The 23,319-nt window shown below is 39.6% G+C and overlaps 1 protein-coding gene across 8 annotated transcripts in view; it reads left to right on the top strand.

Moving 5' to 3' along the window:
• Positions 1 to 23,319, top strand: part of LOC105495044 (oxysterol binding protein like 9) — a 166,611-nt gene that overhangs the window by 48,369 nt on the left and 94,923 nt on the right. For 5 of the 8 annotated variants that reach the window (XM_011764183.3, XM_011764181.3, XM_011764179.3 and 2 more), the window contains exon 3: positions 4,800 to 4,878. The exons of 1 other annotated variant lie outside the window; for it this stretch is intronic. In XM_011764183.3, the coding sequence (XP_011762485.1) occupies positions 4,800 to 4,878 (79 nt within the window). Of the gene's footprint in view, positions 1 to 4,799; positions 4,879 to 5,422; positions 5,485 to 23,319 lie in introns of those variants that run through there. 2 more of the 8 variants (XM_071093053.1, XM_011764185.3) reach the window with 1 other exon arrangement.

Genomic DNA, 23,319 nt, shown 5'->3' with positions numbered 1-23,319 from the left:
GGAGGTTGCAGTGAGCTGAGATCACGCCACTGCAGTCCAACCTTGGCGACAGAGTGAGACTCTGTCTCAAAAATAAATAAATAAATAAATAAATAAATAAATAAATAAATTCAAAGACTAAACTAATTTAATATATTAGAGCTAAGGATAGTATTTATCTTTGGAATGGAGGGTTGGGTTAATGATTAGGAAGTGTTACAAGGGGAGCTCTTCTGTTCATTGAGCTTGTACACTTATGATTTGTATATATGTTACATTTCAGTGTAGTGTTATTTTCAGGTGAGATAGTATGTGTAAAATGCTTAGTATAATGCTTTACTCATGAAAATGAGTTCAGTTCAATAGCTGGCAGCATTAACTATTTACTGTGGTTTAGTGCTCTGTGATGATAAGATTCACGGCAGTGTTATCCAACAGAACTTTCTGCAGTGATTAAAATGTTCTGTATTTGTGCTGTTCAGTTTCACAGTCAGCCACAAGTGGCTGTTGAACATTTGAAATATGACTAGTGTGACTGAGGGACTTATTTTATTTATTTATTTATTTTTGAGAGAGAGTTTCGCTCTTGTTTCCCAGGCTGGAGTGCAATGGCGCAGTCTCGGTTCACAGCAACCTCCAACTCCTGGGTTCAAGTGATTCTCCTGCTTCAGTCTCCCAAGTAGCTGGGATTATAGGCATGCGCCACCATGCCCAACTAATTTTGTATTTTTAGTAGAGATGGGGTTTCTCCATGTTGGTCAGACTGGACTTGAACTCCTGACCTCAGGTGATCTTGGCCTCCCAAAGTGGTGGGATTACAGGCGCGAGCCACCGCACCCAGCCTGAGGGACTTATTTTAAATTTTTGCTTAACTTTAATTAGAACTTAAATACCCAGTATGTGGCCAATGGCTGTTATATTGGACAGTGTGAGTGTAGGGTTTTTGTCATAGGAAATGACTGATGGAGAATAGCAATGTAGTTCATTTGAGTCATTCAACAAATCAAGAAACTGAGAGACCAGAACATCAGATCAGTTGTGCATATATACATTGAATAATGCTCAGGATCATGACAAGACCTGATTGGAGTAGGAGACTTAGCTAGGTTCGAGTCTTCAAAGAGCCTTCGGTTAGAGAGGGGAAAGTGCAAAGGCCCAGAAAGTAATGTTTTCTTCCATATAGACTATCTAAAGTACGCAGAGAGAAATGTTTCTGTAGCAGCAACAGGGCAACAGGTGCTCCAGAGAAATGTTTTGTATTTATTTATTTATTTATTTTAAGAGTCTCGCTCTGTCACCCAGGCTGGAGTGCAGTAGTGTGATCTTGGCTCACTGCAATCTCTGCCTTGAAGTGATTCTCCTGCCTCAGCCTCCTGAGTAGCTGGGATTACAGGCATGCGCCACCATGCCCAGCTAATTTTTGTATTTTTAGTAGACACAGGGTTTCAACATATTGACCAGGCTGGTCTTGAACCCCTGACCTCAGGTGATCCGCCCTCCTCGGCCTCCCAAAGTGCTAGGATTACAGGCGTGAGCCACTGCGCCTGGCCTCCAGAGAAGTTCTGTACAACAAAACTAGAGTAGTAATGTGGTCATTGGAGATCTGTGAGAGAGAAGTTTGGTGCAGTGAGAGGAAGGAAGCCGGCTTGCAGGAGTGGATGAAAGGTCAAGGTACAGCCAATTTTCAAAAAGCTCCTCTCTGAAAGCAATGTGAGGGGAGGTGGTAGCTAGAGGGAGATGTGGGATTTTGCTTTTGTTTAACAAATAGTGAGAAATAGAGCTTGAGGAGTGACCTTAAAAAGTGAAATTGCTTGATGTTTTTAAACATTTTAAATATTAAAATAATTATGTTGAAATTTAAAAATTTTAAATAAGTTCCTCAGTCATGCTAGTCATATTTCAGATGTTCAACAGCCACTTGTGGCTAGTGACTATTAAACTGAACAGCGCAAATACAGAACATTTTAATCACTGCGGAAAGTTCTGTTGAATAACACTGCCGTCGATCTTGTCATCACAGAGCACTAAACTACAGTGAATAGTTAATGCTGCCAGCTGTTGCACTGAACTCTTTCCATGAGTGAGGTGTGTGGAAGAAATGTTGAAGCTGAATTCGTATGGTGTCTCTGTGAGGTGGGGCAGAAGGAAGCTGGGTGACGATAGTGGAAATGTTGGTTCGGCCAGATTTTGAACATCCTTGAATGACATTATGAAGTAATGCTGACTTTATCTGTTAGTTCATAGAGAGCCAAGGAAGGTTTTAAACATGTGAGTCTCCAATAAGAGTCTGTGCTTTAGAACTACTACTCCAGCAGTAGCAAGGACTGTGAACTAACTGTAAAGTGTCCAGACTGAAGGCAGGCAGATTGTTATCAAACAAGAAACAATGAAAGCCTGAATTACAGAAGTAGCAGAGAGGATGGAGACGAGTTGATGAACTTCAGAGTTGAGAGGTAGAATGAGCACAACCTAGTTGTGCAGACCTGGAGGTTTCTACCGGAGTTGACTAGGAGACTTGGTGAGCTTACATTTGGGTTCTTAATTAAGGAACTCAAAAGAAAGAATAGGCATTGGAGAGTGGAGTGAGTTGCAACAGCTTTGTTGAGATATAATACACATACTATGCAATTTATCCACTTGGAGTATACAATTTATGTTTTTAGTATATTCACAGAGTTGTTCAACCGTCATCGTAGTCAATTTTAGAATGTTGTCATCACCTTGTAAAAAACCTGGTATACCCGTTAGCAGCCATTCCCCATTTCACCCCAACCCTCCCAGCACTAAACAACCACTAATCTACTTTCAGTCTATGAATTTGCCTATTCTGGACTTTTTTTTGTAAGTAGAATCATGTAACATGTGATCCTTAGTGACTAGCTTCTTTCACTTAGCATACTGTTTTCAAGGTTCATCCAGATAGAGATAACTTTTCGCCTTGTATTATAGTCACCTCTTTGTGTGTTTTATTTCCTGTACTGGATATAAGTGCCTTGAAGGCATATATTCCAGAGCTGTATATAGCATATATTTTGGTATTTAGTTATGACTCAGGAAATATTTGATACATCACAAGTTAGAAGGTTAACTCAGTTAACCACAAATTACGTTAACCAGAATGAGCTGTTTCTGCATGTGCTTACCCACTGAAGTATGTCTGTATTTGCTGTCATGGAATAGCCAGGTACCATGCCAATGGTGATCTGGTACTGGATCTGCTGTTAACTTTTTGTGTGACCTTGGGCAAGTCATTATACTCTCTGGAGACGCTTTCCATATTTGAAAATGGAGATAAAATTTCGTACCCCATCTGACACTGAGGAATAAGTAAAGTAATTCAAGTAGATAGAATTTGGATAGAGTTGGGGTTCATCCAGATAGCTTCAGGGAAAGAAATGAATAAATGTTTGATCCTATTCCCTAATATTCCTGGTATAGGAATAGTCCCCTTCTGTAGCCTTTTTTCATGGGATTAGGTATTTTGTCACCTTGAGTCATTTCAGCTCCCATTGTCAAGGTCTGTGGTTTTATCCACGGCATACTGCTTCTCTTATCACCAGCCTGAGACATTTGACCTATTCTGTGTTCTCTAGTCTTTCTCTCTGGAATACTTAAGATGCTTATTTCTTAAGGACATTGACAAGTAGATTCCCTATTTAGCTTAGTTTTCTGTCTCTTCCTTTAATTCCTGTTGTCTTCACAGAATGCATATAGTTGAATATTAAGAAAAGGGGGCCAGGTGTGGTGGGGCACTCCTGTAATTCCAGCACTTTGGGAGACTGAGGCAGGCAGATCACTTGAGGTCAGGAGTTCGAGACCAGCCTGGCCAACAAGATGAAACCCCGTCTCTACTAAAAATACAAAGATTAGCCAGGTGTGGTAGCACATGCCTGTAATCCCAGCTACTTGGGAGGCTGAGGCAGAAGCATCGCTTGAACCTGGGAGGTGGAGGTTGCAGTGAGCTGAGATCGTGCCACTGCACTCCAGCCTGGGGGACAGCCTTGGCAACAGGGTGAGACTGTCTCAAAAAATAATAATAAAAAATATTTTTTAAAAGGGTTAAAACCTACCCAGTCCGCCTTCCCAAAACAGATTATAAATTCAGTTCCCCATTGTGTGTGCCTGCCCACCCCCAGTTTGGAGAGTTGTTCGTGCTCTTATTTAGAAACATATACTAAGTATGTACTTAAGTGCCATGTATCAAATGAAATAGTCCTTGATTTCTAAGATCTCATAGTGGTTCAGTAGGAAGACGCTGACATATGAACAGATAATCACAGTATACTGTGAAAAATGCTCTTGCAGGGCAATGTACAAGTGGTTATGGGAGCACCTGGAAGAAGGGGTTGGGACAGTGTTTTGAAGCAAATGTCACCTGGCATTTCTACACTAACAAGTATATACTGTCGCAGAAGCAGCCTGATGAAGAGCACCTGCCTTCTTTCAGCCTTACAACAACCTGGTGAGGTGTAGGTTTTTGACTCCCTTTTTAGAGAGCATTCTGAAGTTCAGAAAGGCTCAGTGGCTGGCTCTTAAACACAGATTCTAGATTCAGCTTCTGTGTTTGTCCCCTCCCCCTCCCAGCACATCTATGCCCGTCAGGAAGGCATAGAGTGTACCTATGCATGGTACTAGAGTGTCCTGCCAGCTCCTCTCTTTAGTTCTTTCTCTTTAAGCAAAACTAGAGTCTCAGATCCTCTTTTCTGTGTCTAGCCTGCTTCCAGTGCCGTTGGTGCATTGAGTATTCCAGGGCTGTAGCAGTAGTGAATATTGCTGATGTCATTGTTTGCCTTATTGGGATTTTGCTCTTTGTTTCACAGGGAGCTGTGATTGGTATAGACGATGAGGACGACAGCACCTTCACAATAACTGTTGATCAGAAAACCTTCCATTTCCAGGGTGAGCTGAAAGAAGAGATTCTTTCTCTTCATAGTCCCATCTGCTTCTTTTCTTCTCTTTTGGGTTGTTTGCTGGATGACTTGAATGGTTTTGCAACTGATCCTGCATGAACGAGTGCATAGGAACATCCTGGATGAAGTGGTACTGCAGGTTAGGCAGGGATTTGTATCTGCAGTGGATATAGATCGATTTGAAACGACTGTGGATCTGGCTGCAGTTGGAGATGAAAAATTTTAAAGGATAAAAATCAGTGAAGGGAGAGAGTAATGGGCTGCTGCTGCTGCTGGCTTGTGTTTACAGAAGGTTGCTGATCTTCTTTATCAAGGAGTATGGTTCTGCTTCTGCATGAAGAGTATAAAGACTGATTGTGAAGGTTGCAGTGTTCGTCTGTGTAAAACACAAAATATAAATTAAATTGAAGCTTAGTGGCAACCTTTGGCTTAAAGGTTTTGCTCTGCTTCAAGAATTACAAGTTTGCATTTATTTCATCTGTATTTCTGTGTTTTGTCTGCCAGCCATCATTTCTCTATTATCCTTTTTATAGTCAAATGCCATCTGCCACTGCTGTGTTTCGGCATTGCATGCTATGGTTCACCGGTAGAAAGGGTAAGGTACTGTATGATCATTCTCATTTCATCTTGCTTTGGAAACTCTAAACCAGCAAATAAAAGTCCATTTTAATGATCCTGTCCTAAAGTACCTCTTGTCTATTAGGAGTGACTATTAGTTTTAGTATTAATGGTTTTGTTATTTTGCCTTTCCAGAGTAATCTCTCTTTTATGTTTAGAGCAGTCCAAGAAACTTAGAAATGAAAAGATTTGGAGAGGTTAGCACTTTCTCTCAACTACAAGTAACAGTACACTGTTAGAGATGCTAGTTATGCCAAGATAAGTAAATATTAAATACATTTACTGCTTAAAAATGTTTTGGTTATGAAGTCTAACAGAGGCCAGATATGTTATATGAGGTGTTTAGGCAGCTGTTGTCTTTTTGTGCTAGGATAGTGAATTGCAGTTATTTTTCTTCATTGTCTTGTTTCAGAAATTGACAGATAGTAATGAAAGATGCAAATTATATCCAACAAACATAAACCAGTGTACTCAATAGTGATATCTCTAATACTTCTTCCACATATCCTTAAAATATTTACTGTGTTTGATGATATTATTTATTCAGAGCTGCTTTAATAACGATGCTGTCCTGAAATTCTCTACTATATTTAACTTTATAAAACATTTTAAATCCTATTATGAAAGTCCAGAGTTTTTATTTTTAGGTTAAATATATAATGCTTATAAATCAAAGCAGATAATTCCTACACTCTGGAACTCTTTACTTGAACACAGTTGAATATTTTAATGCATTTCAAGAAAGAGCTGCTGGGTGCAGGTAAGGCTGCAGTATGGAATTCTCTTCTCTGCAGTTACTAAGAAGGAGACACCTCCTTTGGACCCTCAGAAGCTGCATCTCTACCTTCTGATTTACTTTTAAATTATTTATGTCCCCATTGGCACTCTCATACTTATTTGGCTTATAAAACAAGGAATTTTCCTAAGGAAGGATTTAAATGATAAGAGTTATGCACATTTTAAAAATTGATTCATAGTTCTGAAACTGTCAGAATAATTAGTTTATTTTCTATTGTAGTAGTTATGGGAGTCTTAGCGTGAGATCTGGATTTTGCAAAGAATTTGGTAAGACTGTATTTTTTTTGTTGTTGTTGTTAATGAGAGCTATTTCACATTCATAGGTCCTTGATCATAAAATCCCTGCAAATTTGATAAAAAGTTATCAATGCCTGAGAGATCTTAAATTCTTGATTAGAATTGAAAGCAAATTTTAGCTTATATACATGAACATATGTTTAAATGTGCTGAAGTTTTCATTGAATACACTAGTTTTTTTTTTAAGCAAATGAAATATCAGTTGATGCATTTATAAAACAAATTCTACTGTCAACTATTAAAGGGAAAGCTAGAGTTTGTTCAGATACATTCATTTATTCATTCAACATCTATTTTAGACATTATTCGGGGGATACAGTGGCATACAAAACAGATAAAACTCCTTGCCCTTTGGGTCATCCATTCCAGGAAAGGAGAAAGGTAATCAATACGATCAACACAATAAGTTAGTAAAATATAAGTAAATGAGAGTGATAAGTCCTGGGGAGAAAAAAATAAAATAGGAAAGGAGAAAATTAAATAGAAGTGAGATTGTGGAGAGAGGGGAGGTGTTGAAATTTTAAATAGGGTAGCTAGGGAAAGACTCACTGAGATGGTGCCTTTTAGTGAAGAGCTGAAGAAAGTGAGGGAACAAAGTATATGGCTATGTTGGTGGGGGAGGTGGGGTGAATAGTCATTTCTCTGCCTGGAATGACGTACCTACCCTGCCTCCCTCCACAACACTGTCACATACTTTGTTTTGTTTTTCTTTTTCTAGTTTATAGTCATATATTTGAAGAGCAGCTGGAGGCCAGCTCTGATTGGAGTGCAGGTAACCATGCGGGGAGAGTAATGGGGAATGAAATCTGAGAGGACACAGGAAGTCCAACCATATGAGACCTTTATAAGGGCATTGAAGGCCGGGCGCGGTGGCTCAAGCCTGTAATCCCAGCACTTTGGGAGGCCGAGACGGGCGGATCACGAGGTCAGGAGATCAAGACCATCCTGGCTAACACGGTGAAACCCCCTCTCTACTAAAATATACAAAAAACTAGCCGGGCGAGGTGGCGGGCGCCTGTAGTCCCAGTTACTCGGGAGGCTGAGGCAGGAGAATGGCGTAAACTCGGGCGGCGGAGCTTGCAGTGAGCTGAGATCCGGCCACTGCACTCCAGCTTGGGCGACAGAGCGAGACTCCGTCTCAAAAAAAAAAAAAAAAAAAAAAAAAAAGGGCATTGAAATTGACTAAGATAAAAGGCCATTAGAAGGTTTTGAGCAGAGGAGTGACATGGTGTGATTTATGTTTTAACAGGATGGCTCTAGCCACTGTGTTAGGAGTAAAATTCAGAGGGGCAAGGACAGAAGTAGGGAAACTATTTCTGCAGTAGGAGGCTGTTGTAAACCAGAAGAGAGGTGGTAGTGGCTCCCACATGGTAGCAGTGGAGATGGGGAGATAGTGAGAAGTGGTCAAATTGTGTGTATGTTTAATCACCTTTATTGAGGTGTAATTACACTATATATTGAGGTGTAAAATGTACACAATATATAGTTATGCAGTTTAATCAGTTTATTTACTCATAACTACCACCACACTCAAGATATAGATTCCATCATTCCTTTATGCTCCTGTCAGTCAGTCCCCAGCCCCAGCCCCTGGCCCCAGGCAACCACTTATCTGCTTTCTCTCATTGTGGAATAGGTGTTTTGTTTGGAGAATTTCACATAAATGGAATCATACAGTATGTACTTTCTTCTCTGGCTTTATTTTAGGTCAGCATAATGTTTTTAAGATTCATCTGTGTTGTTGCATATATTAATAGTTCCTTTTATGTTGCTAAGTAATACTCTGTTGTATGATAGTATATTTATTCTGAAGGTTGAGCTGTAGCATATGACAGAAAGACAAGTCTAGGTCGAGTAACAAAAATGGAATTGCCATTAACTGAAATGGAAGATCGCAGGAGGAACTAGTTTTGGGAGGGCGAGGGAAATGTGGGCATCGGAGCTTAGCTTTGGACATGTTTACTAAACAAGTTTTAAATGTCCACCAAACAGGCAAATGGAGATGTCAAGTAGGCAGTTGGAGTTCAGTGGAAAAGTGTGGGCTGCAGAAATAGAGTTAGGAGTCATTGGCACGTAGATGGTATTTAAAGCCACAAGAATTTGGGAATAAATGTTGAGAGAAAAGAGGTCCAACTGCCGAGCCCTGGGGCACTCAAACATTTATTGAGAGGGTGCATGATGAGGTAAAACCAGCGAAAGAGGTTGAGAAGAAGCAACCAAAAAGTAGGAGGAAAATCAAATGAATGTGGTACCCTGGAAGCCACAAGAAAAGGTGTTTCTAGGAGGAAAGAAGGATCAGCGACTATGTCAAATGCTCCTGACAGGTCAAGGAAGATGAGGATTGAGAAATGATTATAGGATTTAATAATGAGAAGTTTATTGGTAACCTTGAGAAGAGTGATTTTAAGATGGGAGTAGAAACAATACATTCAAGGTTTGTTTTTTTTTTTTTGAGACGGAGTCTCGCTCTGTCACCCAGGCTGGAGTGCAGTGGCCGGATCTCAGCTCACTGCAAGCTCCACCTCCCAGGTTTACGCCATTCTCCTGCCTCAGCCTCCCGAGTAGCTGGGACTACAGGCGCCCGCCACCTCGCCCGGCTAGTTTTTTTTGTATTTTTAGTAGAGACGGGGTTTCACCGTGTTAGCCAGGATGGTCTCGATCTCCTGACCTCATGATCCGCCCGTCTCGGCCTCCCAAAGTGCTGGGATTACAGGCTTGAGCCACCGCGCCGGGCCGCATTCAAGTTTTGATGTAAAGGGAAGATGAGAAATATAGCAGTAACTGGAAGGGGAAATGGGAGCAAGGGAGCTTTTGTTTTGTTTTTGTAGGATAAGAGAAATAATAGCATTTCTATGTTGTTGGCAGTGATTCAGTAAAGAGGGAAGAATTGATGATGCAGGAGAGAAAGGAGAGAGTTGCTGGATCAATGTCGTGGAGAAAGCAAGAGAGGATGGGATCTAACACACATGTGGGAGCAGTGTCTTTGGCTTGGAGCATGGGCAGTTTATCAATAGTATTGTAACATAGCTGTGGTTGTTGATGAGACCTTAAATAGATTAAAGCAGTGGTAATAGGGAGGAAAATGGACTAGATTTGAGATTTTTTAAAATCTATAGGAACTGGGGCACAGTGGTATGCACCTGTAGTTCTAGCTATTCAGGAGGCTGAGGCCAGAAGACCACTGGAGCCCAGGAGTTTAAGACTGTAGCATTCTATGATCATACCTGTGCATAGCCACTGCACTCCAGCCTGGGCAATATAGTGATGCCTTGTCTCTAAAAAAGTTTTTAATCTGTAGGAACTGGTAATTGCTCGGAAATGGGAGGTGAGAGAATTTGGGTACTAAGGGTGATGCTCTTGGCTTGTCTTATTGTTGGATGTTGTCAACATCTCTCCCTCTCTCTCTTTCTCTCTCTCTCTTTCTTTCTGCCTTGCTTTGTCACCCAGGCTGGAGTGTAGTGGCATGAACTGCAGCCTCGACTTCCTGGGCTCAAGTGATCCTCCCATCTCAGCCTCCAGAGTAGCTGGAAGTACTAAAAAATTTAGTCTACACCACCATGGCCAACTAATTTTTTATTTTTTTAATAAAAATTTTTTATTTTAATAGTGAGTTATTTTTTGAGTTAAAATTTATGTATGTTTAATCAACTTACTGAGGTATAACTCACTGTGTTGCCAGGACTGGTCTTGAACTCCTGGGCTCAAGCGATCTTCCTGCCTTAGCCTCCCAAAGTGCTGGAATTTCAGGTGTTAGCCATTGTGCCTCACCGTCAGCATCTGAAATAGAGAATATAGGAGATCAGAGGTGGTGGTGAGGGACCTCTTATGTTTAAGGTATCTGTGGGACACACAGGTGATGGTAATTGGATCTGAGTCTGGGCTGGAAATGGAGATTTGTGGTCGTCGGCATACTACTGGTAGGTAGAACTAGCAGTTGAAAATATGAATGCCTAACGGCTAGGCAGGTAAGTACAGTCAAGTGCTGCATAAGGACATTTAAGTCAACAATGGACCACATATATGATGGTGGTTCTGTAAGATTATAATACCATATTTTTACTGTACTTTTTCTATGTTTAGATACGCAAATACTTACCATTGTGTTGTAGTTGCCCTCAGTATTGAGTCCAGTAACGTACTCTACGGCAGGGCATCAAATCTTTTGGCTTCCCTCGGCCACATTGGAAGAAGAATTGCTTGGGTCACACATAAAATACACTAATGATAGCTGATGAGCTAAAAAAGAAAATTACAAAAAAAACCTCATAGTGTTTTAAGAAAGTTTATGAATTTGTATTGGGTTGCATTCAAAGCCATCCTGTGCCACATGCAGCCTGTGGGCCGCAGATTGGACAAGCTTGCAGGTTTATAGCCTAGGAATGATAGCCAAACCCTATAGCTTAGGTGTGTAGTAGGCTTTACCATCTAGGTTCATGTACTGATGTTTGCACAGTGATGAAATTGCCTAATGATGTATTTCTCAGGACACATTTCTCAGAGCAGATTCCAGTCATTAAGCAGTGCATAAACTGTAAATGAGTTAAGAGTATGGCTGTGTAAAGACGCAAGTTGGAGAGGTCACACCCTGTGTAAAAGGGATAGGTGCCACTTAGTTCCAGACAGTTGTAGGCTTGGAATGTTCACCCATTGTTGTCAGCTCATCCTTTTTTTTTTTTCAAGAGAAGCCAGAAATTTAATTATTATTTGTGTGTGTGTGTGTGTGAATGGGGTTGAGTGTGTGTGTGTGAACTCTCCAGTTTTAGGAACAATTTTTTATGTAGACCAAATAAAATGCATCTATGGGCTAGATAAAACCTTTGGATTTTTAGTCTTTGATTAAAGCCATGGTAGTAGTGAGTGTTATCCTTCTGGAAGATCAGAGTGAGAAGAGAGCTGATGATTAAACCTTGGATCACACTAGGGTAGAACTGCTAACAGGCTCAGAGGAATGATCAGAGAGGTTAGGATGAAAGCTATTAGCTTCAACCATATGAAATTACTGTTTTTTACAGGTGAAAAGTAGCTGCATATCAGCAGTTCATATAGCTCAATCTAATAGAAGACTAGTTCATATTAATAATTAGAAAAAAACATTATTTGAATTTTACCTTCAAATGAAATTGTATCTGTTTAATGATTTAATATATATCATTCATAATGTTACTGATAATATATTGGGGTAATAATAATAATAACGGCTAATATTTATTGAATGTTTATTTTATGAGTTTTAACTGAATAGTGCCTACCATAAAATAAACATTTTAACTCATGCAGTTTTCACAACCTTATGAGGTAGGTACTGTTATACTATTAGTGCTTTTATTTTATTGATTAGAAGACTGGGAGCCACCGACACATAGCTAATATAAGACAGAACTGAAATTTGAACACAAACAATTGTACCCAAAGCCATTTTCCTCTTCATTGTTATAAAATATATTGTAGAGATTCGTCAACTAGCTTATAATTAACATTTATCAGAAAAGGAATTAAGAGGCCGGGCATGGTGGTTCACATCTGTAATCCCAGCACTTTGGGAGACTGAGGTGGGTGAATCACTTGAGACCAGGAGTTTGAGACCAGCCTGGCCAACATGGTGAAACCCCATCTCTACTACAAATATAAAAAATTAGCCAGTTATGGTGGTGCGTGCTGTAGTCCCAGCTACTCAGGAGGCTAAGGCAGGAGAATTGCTTGAACTGGGAGGCGGAGGTTGCAGTGAGCCGAGATGCTGCCATTGCACCCCTGCCTGGTTAACAGAGTGAGATGCTTTCTCAAAAAAAAAAAAAAGAAAAAAAAAAAAAGAAAAGAAATTAATGTAAAAAAAGGAACTCTAAATTACAATGCAGTTTAATGCAATTAAAAAATTTGACGCTAATTAGCTGGGAGTGGTGGTGATGTGCCTGTAATCCCAGCTACTCAGGAAGCTGAGGTGGGAGGATGGCTTGAACTTGGGAGGCCAAGATTTCAGTAAGCCGAGATTGCGCCACTGTACTCCAGCCTGGGCGACAGAGCAAGACTCCGTATTAAAAAAAAAAAAAAATCGACAATGACCACAAAAATGATAATTATGCGAAGTGATACATTTGTTAATTGGCTAGATCAAACCATTCCACAATGTATATACACTTCAAAATATGTTGTACGTGATAAATACAATTTTAAAAATCACAAAAAAACCCAATTTGGCATTGTTAATGTTCTACATGTTCCATTACTTCGTAGAAATATTAGTGGCGGTATTGGTGTTGGTGGTAGTGGTAACAACTACTATTACTACTACTAAATAAATGTTATGAACCAGGCACTGTGTAACAGGCACTGTACATTACTTACGTAATTCCTAAATTCCATAGCCTGTGAGATAGCTTTATGTCTAGTTTTAGAGTTAGAGTAACTGAGTTTCAGAGAAGCTAAGTGGCAGAGCCAAGATTCATGCCCATGTAGGTCTACATCAGAGATTCTCAAAGTGTGGTTCCCGACCAGAGGGTCAGCATCACCTGGGAACTTGTTAGAAATGCAGATTCTTGAGCTCTGCACCTCACTTGCTGAATCAGAAACTTTGGGAATGGGTCCGCTCTAGTGATTCTAATGCACTCAAGTTGAGAACCACGTGTCTGGATCCAATGGTTTAACATGTTATTCCAGTTTACCCTCATAACAACCACTTACACTTAAGAAGGAATTGTCCTCAATTTATAGATAAAGAGAAGTGAGACACAGAGGTAAGCGATTTGCCCTTGAATTTGGGTTGTCTGTATGTCCTAACCTATATATTAGGCAAATCTTGCCTTAAGCAAATCTGATGTGTGAAAAACAAATAAAATTTTAAAGATAAAAATTAAGAATATATATGTGATTAGTTTTCCATAAAATAATCCTTCATTTTCAAAAGACTTTACAGGGAACTTTTTTTTTTTTTTTCCTCGGTTGCAGTGAGCCGAGATCACGCCACTGCACTCCAGCCTGGGCGACAGAGCAAGAGCAAGATTCCGTCTCCAAAAAAGAAAAAAAAAAAAATGCAAAATTACTACAAATAAACTAGTTGTTGATGTTATGGTGAAGGAAAGTGTTTAATTCAGAGAAGTTATATTGATCAAGTATATTATGGCAACATCACTGCTACTGCGTTAACATCAATCAGTTTAGCAAGGCACATCTGCATCATTAATCATTTAGTAAATTATAAACCGTGGTTGCAGGCTTAAAGGTGTTCTGCTATCTGAACACTATCACTAGTAAACAGAGGCCATTATCAGTAGGACTATTGATTTTTAAAAATTTTCCTCTGTTGTTTCATATTTTTTATTTTCATGTGATAATTCTTCTCCAAAATGAAACCAAATAATAAAATATTTCCACACTTTATGTAAGGGAAGTAAATCAGCTATAACTAATTTTCTAATTAGATTTTATCATTTCAATAGGTGTTAGGAAAATGCTACTGAATTCACATATTGGGAGTTTGTTGTATTATTGAGGAGGGTTGGACTTCACTGATGTACTTTTCTTCTTTATTTGCTTTCTGTACAAGATCCTGCCTAAATATTTGAAGTTATAATCTTTCCAGGTTTAACTAATTATGGACTGTTTGACTTAATAGCTATCAAGGTTGGAGAGGATAGTTTTATTTTTTGTTAATAATGTACATTTTATTCCAATATTCCGTTTTCCATAATTTCTAAGTAGTAAAATTAATACTCACTTTAGAAATTTGGGAAAAGTATGAAGTAGTATAAAGATGATACTAATAATCATTCATAATACTACCACTTGAAGATAATTGTTAGTAGCATGCTTGTGTATTTCCTTCTGATCCTTAAGTTGTGTACAGTAATCCCCTCTTATCTTTCACTTTACACAGTTTCAGTTACCTGTGGTCAGCTGTGGTCTGAACATACTAAATAGAAAACTCCAGAAATAAACAATTGATAAGTTTTAAATTGCACACTGTTTTGCTCCATCCCACTTGGGTGCGAATCATCCTTTTGTGCCATTATCTATGGTGATGATGCTACCTGCCCATTAGTCACTTGCTAAGTAGACTTCTTGGTATCAGATCTGCTGTTGCAGTGTACTGCAGTGTTTGTGTTCAAGTAGCCTTTCTTTTACTTACTAATGGTGCCAGACCACTAGAGTGGTGATGCTGGCATATTGTTAGAATTGTTCTATTTTATTATTAGCTGTTAATCTTACTGTGCCTAATTTATAAAAAAAACTTTATTATAGGCAAGTATGTAATAGGAAAAAATATATAGTACATATAGGGTTCAGTACTATCCACAGTTTCAGGCATCCACTGGGGGTCTTCCTATGATAAAGGGGGACTACTCTGTGTGTGTATGAATGTGTGTTATAAAATTGAGTCATTCTGCCAGCCTGGACCAACATGGCGAAACCCCCCCTCTGCTAAAAATACAAAAATTAGCCCTGTGTGGTGGCTAGCGCCTATAGTACCACCTTCTTGGGAGGCTGAGGCTGGTAGAACCACTTGAATCCGGGAGGCAGAGGTTGCAGTGAGCCAAGATCTTGTCACTGCCCTCCAGCCTGGGCAACAGAGTGAGAGTGAGAGACCATCTTAAAAAAAAAAAAAAAAAAATTGAGTCATTTTGCATAAATAGGTAATCCAGATTTTCAGTTCTAGGTATTATGTCATGATCCTTTCCCCATGACACTGAATGTTCTAAGAAAACTTGATTTTGGCTAGGTGTGGTAGTTCACGCCTGTAATCCCAGCACTTTGGGAGGCCAAAGCGGAGTAGATCACTTGATGCCAGGAGTTCGAGACCAGCCTGGCCCACATGGTGAAACCCTGTCTCTACTTAAAAACAAAACAAAACAAAAAATTAGCTGGCGTGGTGGTACGTGCTTGTAGTCCCAGCAGTACTCGGGAAGTTGAGGTGGGAGAATCACTTGAACTCAGGAGGCGGAGGTTGCAGTGAGCTGGGATTGCACTGCTGCACTACAGCCTGGGTGACAGAGTGAGACCCTCTCTCAAAAAAAAAAAAAAAAAAGAAAAGAAAAAAAAACCATGGTTTTTAAAGGTTGCATAATATTTCATTTTATAAATAATATATTTAGCCTCTCATCTGTATTGTACACATTTTTCTCCATTTTCTCTGTTTGGTTAGTCTTTAACCAAATCTCTGGTTAACTGAGGATACTTAGATTCATAAAAGAATTTGTCAGAACTAAAGGCATAAATATTTTTAATATTCCTGAAACAGCCTTCCCAATTGCATTTACTCTTCTCTGTTTTCATCACACCCCTCATCAGCACTTAGTATTATAATTTTAAAGGCATGCCAACTCAATGTCACTGCAAAAATATATTTTGACGTGTTTGTTTATTTCTTGTTGGGTGACTTGTTTATTCCTTTGACCATTTTTTTGTTGTTCATCTTTTTTTATATCCTCCTTTTTTGAAAGTAAAAAGAAACAGACTTATTCATTAATGCTATTATTTCAGAAACTGCTGTTATATATTAAGTAACATTTTTTTCAGTTTGGAACGCATCACTTGCTAGGTATTAGTGTGAGGAGTAAATTAAGATGTATAGACAAAAGCATTTCCCTACCTTTGTATATAATGTACCTGAAAAAAATGCATGGAAGTAGACTGTGTGAGTTGACCAAAGACCTGCATGGTATAGGAGGGTATATTCTTACCACATACTCTAAAGTCCTTAATGACATTTTGCCTTTTAGAGAAAATATTTATTCATAAGATTTATTTATACATTTTATTCCTTTCCTTCAAAAATGAACATATAGGCCATGGACCAGAGTCTGATTGGCCGAATTCTATGGATTGTTCCAATGATAAAGATTTACTGTTTTCAGCTTTCTTAATGATTTCTTCGTTGTATTATGTTTATTAAACTTATGTTTATTATTATTCCCATGCCATTTTAATTTTTCTGTTTTTCTACTAATTAAAATAATGGTAGTACAGCCATTTATGGAAAACAGGATGCAGGCTTCTCCAAAAACTAAAAATTTTGAACTGCCATCTGATCCAGCAATTCCACTACTGAGTATAAGGTTGTTCCCCAGTATCTGTGGGGAATTGGTTCCAGGACCCCCACTCCCCACCCCCAGTACCAAAATCGCAGATGCCCACACCCGTTATATAAAATGGCACAGTATTTGCATAAACCTGTGCCTGTTCTCCTATATACTTTAAATCATCAATAGATTTCTAGATTACTTACAGTACCTAATAGAATGTACATGCTATGTAAATAGTTATCATACTATACTTTTAAAATTTGTATTATTTTGGCTAGGGGTGGTGACTCACACCTGTAATCCCAGTACTTTGGGAGGCTAAGGTGGGCAGATCACCTGAGGTCAGGAGTTCGAAACCAGCCTGGCCAACATGGCAAAACCCTGTCTCTAACAAAAATACAAAAATTAGCCAGGCATGGTGGTGGGCGCCTGTAATTCCAGCTACTGGGGAGGCTGAAGCAGGAGAATTGCTTGAACCCAGGAGGCAGAGGCTGCAGTGAGCCAAGATCATGCCACTGCTCTCCAGCCTGGGTGACAGAGCAAGACTGTGTCTCAAAAAGAAAAAAAAATTGTATTATTTTTATTGTTGTATTATTATTTTTAATTGTTTCTTTTTAAAAATATTTTTGATCTTTAATTGGTAGAATCCACGGATGTAGAACCTGCAGATTCAGAGGGCCAACATACATCCAAAGGAAATGAAATCAGTATGTTGAGGAGATATGTAATGCACTCCCCACATTCACTCATTCACTGTAGCATTATTCACAGTTGCCAAGATATGGAATCACCCTAATTGTCCATCAGTAGATGAACAGATAAAGAAAATGTGTGGCCGGGCGTGGTGACTCACACCTGTAATCCCAGCACTTTGGGAGGCCGAGGCGGGCAGATCACAAGGTCAGGAGTTCAAGACCAGCCTGACCAACATGGTGAAACCCCATCTCTACTAAAAATACAAAAATTAGCCGGGCCTGGTGGTGCATGCCTGTAATCCCAGCTACTCAGGAGGCTGGGGCAGGAGAATCACTTGAACCCAGGAGGCGGAGGTTGTAGTGAGCCAAGATCACACCATTGCACTCCAGCCTGGGTGACAGAGCAAGACTCCGTCTCAGAAAAGCGAAAAAGAAAAGAAAAGAAAATGTGTATATATACACAGTGGAATACTGTTCAACTTTATTTTCCTTTCTAATTTTTTTTTTTTTGTCCAGGAACAGTGTGTTGAGACCAGTTTTTTGTTTGTTTGTTTTTTGTTTTTTTGAGACAGAGTCTTGCTCTTGTCGCCCAGGCTAGAGTGCAATGGCATGATCTTGGTTCACTGCAACCTCCACCTCCCAGGTACAAGCCATTCTCCTGCCTTAGCCTCCCAAGTAGGTAGGATTACAGGGGTCTGCCACCACGTCCAGCTAATTTTTGTATTTTTAGTAGAGATAGGGGTTTTGCCATGTTGGCCAGGCTAGTCTTGAACTCCTGACCTCAAGATCTCCCCGCCTCTGCCTCCCAAAGTGCTGGGACTATAGGCGTGACCCACCATGCCCAGCTGAGACCAGGTTTTTCTTTTTTTTGAGATGGAGTTTCGCTCTTGTTGCCCAGGCTGGAGTGCAATGGCGTGATCTCTGCTTACCACGATCTCTGCTTACTGCGACCTGCGTCTCCCAGGTTCAAGCGATTCTCCTGCCTCAGCCTCCAGAGTAGCTGAGATTACAGGCATGTGCCACCATGCCCAGCTAACTTTGTATTTTTAGTAGAGATGAGGTTTCTCCTTGTTGATCAGGCTAGTCTCAAACTCTTGACCTCGAATGATCCACCCACCTCAGCCTCCCAAAAGTGCTGGGATTACAGGCGTGAGCAACCGTGCCCAGCCGAGACCAAGTTTTCGAAAAGAAGGAAATCTTCACCGGGCTTGCTGGCTCATGCCTGTAATTCCAGTACCTTGGCTAACACAGTGAAACCCCGTATCTACTAAAAATATAAAAATTAGCTGGGCCTGGTGGTGGGTGCCTGTAGTCCCAGCTACTTGGGAGGCTGAGGCAGGAGAATGGCGTGAACCTGGGAGGCGAAGCTTGCAGTGAGCCCAGATCGCACCAGGGCAGGGACCCAGCTGAGGCAAAGGAACTGGGGCATTGGTTGGAAAAGATGGGCTTGAGTCATGGCATGAGGCATGAGTTGAGCAAGTCTGTCACCAAGTGTTTGGGAGGTTTGGAAACCTGGCCAGAGAAAGGCCTAGGGATGCTCCCCGTATGGATTTAAGGGTCAGGGAGTCAAACATTAACCTGCACCCAATTTAATTTTAATCCTGTTCTAACGCACAGTTCTCTTACTATTTAAACTGAGGGAGTATTCCCAGATTGAGTTCTCTTACTATGTCAACTGAGGGAGTATTCCAGATTGTTGAGGGAAACAAACCAATATGTTTTGTCATATTTACTCCTCCTTTGCAGAAGTCCTGCTTTCCAAAGAAGACTGAATGTAGAGCATGAGGTTACCAGTAAAATAAGGATGCCAGTGCTTACTCTAGAAGTGTTGTGAGATTAGAGAAATGCATATAAATACTCAACATGGTGCCTGGCAAATAGCAGGGCTCGAAACACCTTAGCTGCTGCTGTTACTCTGTATTAATTTACTTGTGATAATGCTGCTGCTGTTTCTAGGATTCCCCATTTCTCCTTTTTCTAGTCTAGGGTTTGGCCTGGTGATAACCCAAAATAGGTCCTTGAAAATCCCACACACTGAGGATGGCACAAGGGATACAGAACTGATCGAGTGCTATTCAGGGCGTCTCAGTTTGATAGGAGGAATGACTGATGAGCATAGCAGCTGGTGCAGCAGGAACTGTACCAAAGGCTTAAGTACATTTTCTCATTTAATTATTTTAACAACCCAAAAGATAACTATGAGGAAACTTAAGCACAGAATGTCAAATAACTTATGCATAGTATGTAATTTGGAACAAATAATTACAGTACAACATAAGTGCTATAGAGACCTATGGAAATGTTGAAGAGAAAACTAGTAGAGGCAAGGAAAAGCTTCACAGAAGAGAGAATGTTTGATGTGGGTTTTGAAGGATAAAATAGAGGTGGAGATTGGCAAGGCTGGAAGTGGAAAGAAGGATCACTTAGCAACCTGCAGAGAAAGGGGCAGCATATTCTAAGTAAAGGGAACTGTGTGTGCACGAGCTTGGAAGTGTGGAAAAGGATGAGTTGTTTGAGAAATGTGAGAAGTGTCCTATATTTTAGAATACACGGGAGGTGAGGAGAAGGAGGCTTGAGTTGAGCTGGAACTAGGTAGATCATCAAAGATCTCATACACCAGAATGATAGGTTAAAACACCTTTTCTGTAAATTAGAAAAAGGCAATTTTAGTCAGGGAAGCCTCCTCATCACATATGTGGCTCAGAGGGAACACTAGGAGCCAGTAGTGAAGAGAAGTGAGATTGGAGGCAAGGAGCCTAGTGTGGAGCTTACTGCAGAGGCTCTGGTGAGAGATGGTGAAGGTTTGAACCAAGGCAGTAACGGTGGTTGCTTTTACTTACACAGGGTACATCCTGATTGTCAGTGGATAGACTATGAATGGAATATGACTATTGAAAGTATAAAAACTGACGCTTGACCATGTTCTTTCTGTGGGAGTTTTTAGGTAGCTTACAAAAGTTTTGAGGAATTCACATTTTCAACTAATGAGATAAATCAGGGTAATGCCATAAATGCAATGTACAATTGAATTTTAGCAGTGTGGACAGGTTGGTTCATGGTAGAGAGAAGTGAACCTGAGTCATAGCCTATCTGAAAAGAAATACCTTTTCTAGCTTTATATATAGAAACTAGAACTCAGTTTAGCATTGTTGTCTAATATATATTTTTTGGCATGTCATCATTAAGAATTTCTTGGGCCAGGCATGGTAGCTTTTATGCCTGTAATCTCAACACTATGGGAGTTTGAGGCAGGAGGATTGCTCAAGCCCAGGAGTTCAAGACCAGCCTGGGCAAAGAAGCGTGATCCTTTTCTGAAATTACCAGGGCATGGTGGTATGCGTCTATAATCCTAGCTACTTGGGAGGCTGAGGTGGGAGGATCACTTGAACCTAGGAGTTCAAGGCTGCTATGAGCTATGATTGTGTCAGTGCACACCAGCCTGGGCAACAGAGCAAGACCCTGTCTCTAAAAAATAAACTAAAAAACTTTTTTAAAAGAATTTTAAAAAATGTTTTTACACTTTGTACTTAATGAATTTGATTTAAGCATAGTTATTTGGTATAAATCATTATAAGTCCTAAATGTAGGGAGGGCTGAATCAGTGACATTTTACTATATATAGACTGTGTTTTATGAGATGGAGTTAAAGCTTGTGGAATGTACTTGGATTATGTCTGAGTTTATATTGCAGCCTTGGTCTAGGACTATATGCTCTCTGAAAGAAAGGTGAAGATATTATATTAACAGCTTCTGCTAAATATAGAGAGGGAGGAAGCAGCTTCCTGCTGGTTCTTTGCCCTCAGCAGAAGTCCTTGGAAAGCTACTGGGGGCAAAGAGTGAAGCCTTCAGAAAGGTTGTTTACCAGGAATATTAAAAGATTATAATGCAGAAATGCCTTCACTCTACCTTATACCCTGAGGAAATATTTGCATATTCTTTTTAAAGCTAAAGGGCTTCCTTACCTGCAATGTGTAAAGAATAACATCTATTTTCAGAAAATTCTAGAGAATTTTCTGAAATTTTATTTATAGTAACATAAATCAATCATGATAATTTCTTAAAATGTGGTTCTGTTACTCCGATAGGCCACATCCGTTTTGGCTTTGCTTGCCTTGGAAGTCAACAAAAGAATTAAGTAGCAAATTCTTTTTTCCTGTAGATTTATATTTTTGGCCTTGCTTTAGTTTCTTTCCTGAATTTTCTAACAGGCGTTTTTTTTTTCTCTCTCTTTCCTTTCATTGACTTACTCAAAAGTTGAGTGATGTGTAATATTCTTCCTTTCTGAAACTCTTAGCTTTGGTAATCAGTGGACAGGCATTTTTGAAGTTCTATATTTTTCCTCATGAATTGAGATTTAGCTTTAGCTTCTTCTAATTACCTCCTGTCATCTTTCTTTTCTTTTCTTCCCCAGAATATGTTAAAGATATATTTTACATTTTGGCTTTTCCTAAAGAAGGAAGGTTAAATTAATAAATTCAGTAAAACCTCTTTTAATAAGATTCTTGCAGAGGTCAAGTTTACCAAATTTCAGGATTAATTGAGTCTGAGACTCTTCCAGCCCCAAATAAAATTTTGGTAACCTACCACCTCCTAATCTGATTTTCTTCCTGTCTTCTCTGTGTTATGGAACAGCACTTCCATTTACCCAATTAGCCAAATTTGAAGCATTCTGTTTCCCTATGTCTACATTCCCTACATTCTCTCTATATCTGATGAGTTACTATGTCCACTGGATTCCATCTTTTCTTTATCTCCTGTCAATGACATGAGCCAGGTTCATTCTTTCTGTAGCTTTTTAAGCTTCCTGTGCTTCCTGTTCTCCCTTTCTCTGGATTCTTTTCTGCCAGAGCAACCTCCTTGTTAACATTTGAGTGAATTCTCTAAAACCATCCTATTTCTAACATTTTTTTCTAGTCCTTTCAGTATTAATGTGTCTTAAAGATTAAAAACTCAAATCCTGACTTTTCTAGTTTTCAAAATTAAATAATGACCTGAGATTAAGCCTTCTCTGAAGCCTAGAGTTAAGATAGGAAATATTTACTCTAGGAGCTACATTTTTAGGATATATTCACAGATGGATTTGGTGAGGCTTTCCATTGACTAGGAAGAATTTAACTTAGAAGCATGTAATTTTGGAATGAACTGAAAAGAACCCGTGGGTTTTCACTGTCTGCTTTGAATGAATCACTGATACCCGGTTGCCCACTACAGTGCTGACTTTGTTCTGAAGACTCACAGCATTGCCTCATACCGTCGAAGTGGAAGTTGTGGGGGGAGAAACACTTCTGTAAATATTTGCCTGCGTTTTATCTGACAGTTTTGGAGACTTCAGCTAAAACTATTCATAAATTATTGAAGGATCCAATTGTGGCAGGATCATTAAGCGAAATAAAGATTTCTTAGGAAATCTATTTTTAGTTTTTAAATATAATAATGGAACTCTACACTGAATAATAAATTAGCAGATCATCATTCCTCATTCAACAAATATTTATTGAGCACCTATATGCCTGGCATTATTCTAGGGGCTTGGGATACATCAATGTATAAAACAAATAAAGATCCCTGCCTTGGTAGAGAGCTTACGTTTCAGAGGCAGGAGGGAGAAATAAACACGAATAAGTATACAATCATGTGTTGCTTAATGATGGGGATCGGTTCTGGGAAATGCGTCATTAGACAGTTTCATCATTGTGCCAACATCACAGTGTATACTTACAAAAACCTAGATGGGATAGCCTACTGTACACCTAGGCTACATGAGATAGCCTATTGTTCCTAGGCTACAAACCTGTAGCGTATTACTGCAGCAAATACTGTAGACAGTTGTAACACAGTAATAAGTATCTGTGTATTTAAACATAGAAAAGATACAGTAAAAATATAGTATAAAAGATAAAAAATGGTATGCCTGTATAGGGCACTTACCATGAACGGAACTTGCAAGATTGGAAGTTGCTCTGGGTGAGTCAGTAAGTGAGTGGTGAGTGAATGTGAAGGCCTTGGACA

This window comes from Macaca nemestrina, chromosome 1, assembly GCF_043159975.1.
Source record: "Macaca nemestrina isolate mMacNem1 chromosome 1, mMacNem.hap1, whole genome shotgun sequence".
Classification (NCBI taxonomy): Eukaryota; Metazoa; Chordata; class Mammalia; order Primates; family Cercopithecidae; genus Macaca; species Macaca nemestrina.
This window is presented reverse-complemented; position numbering and strand designations above follow the sequence as displayed.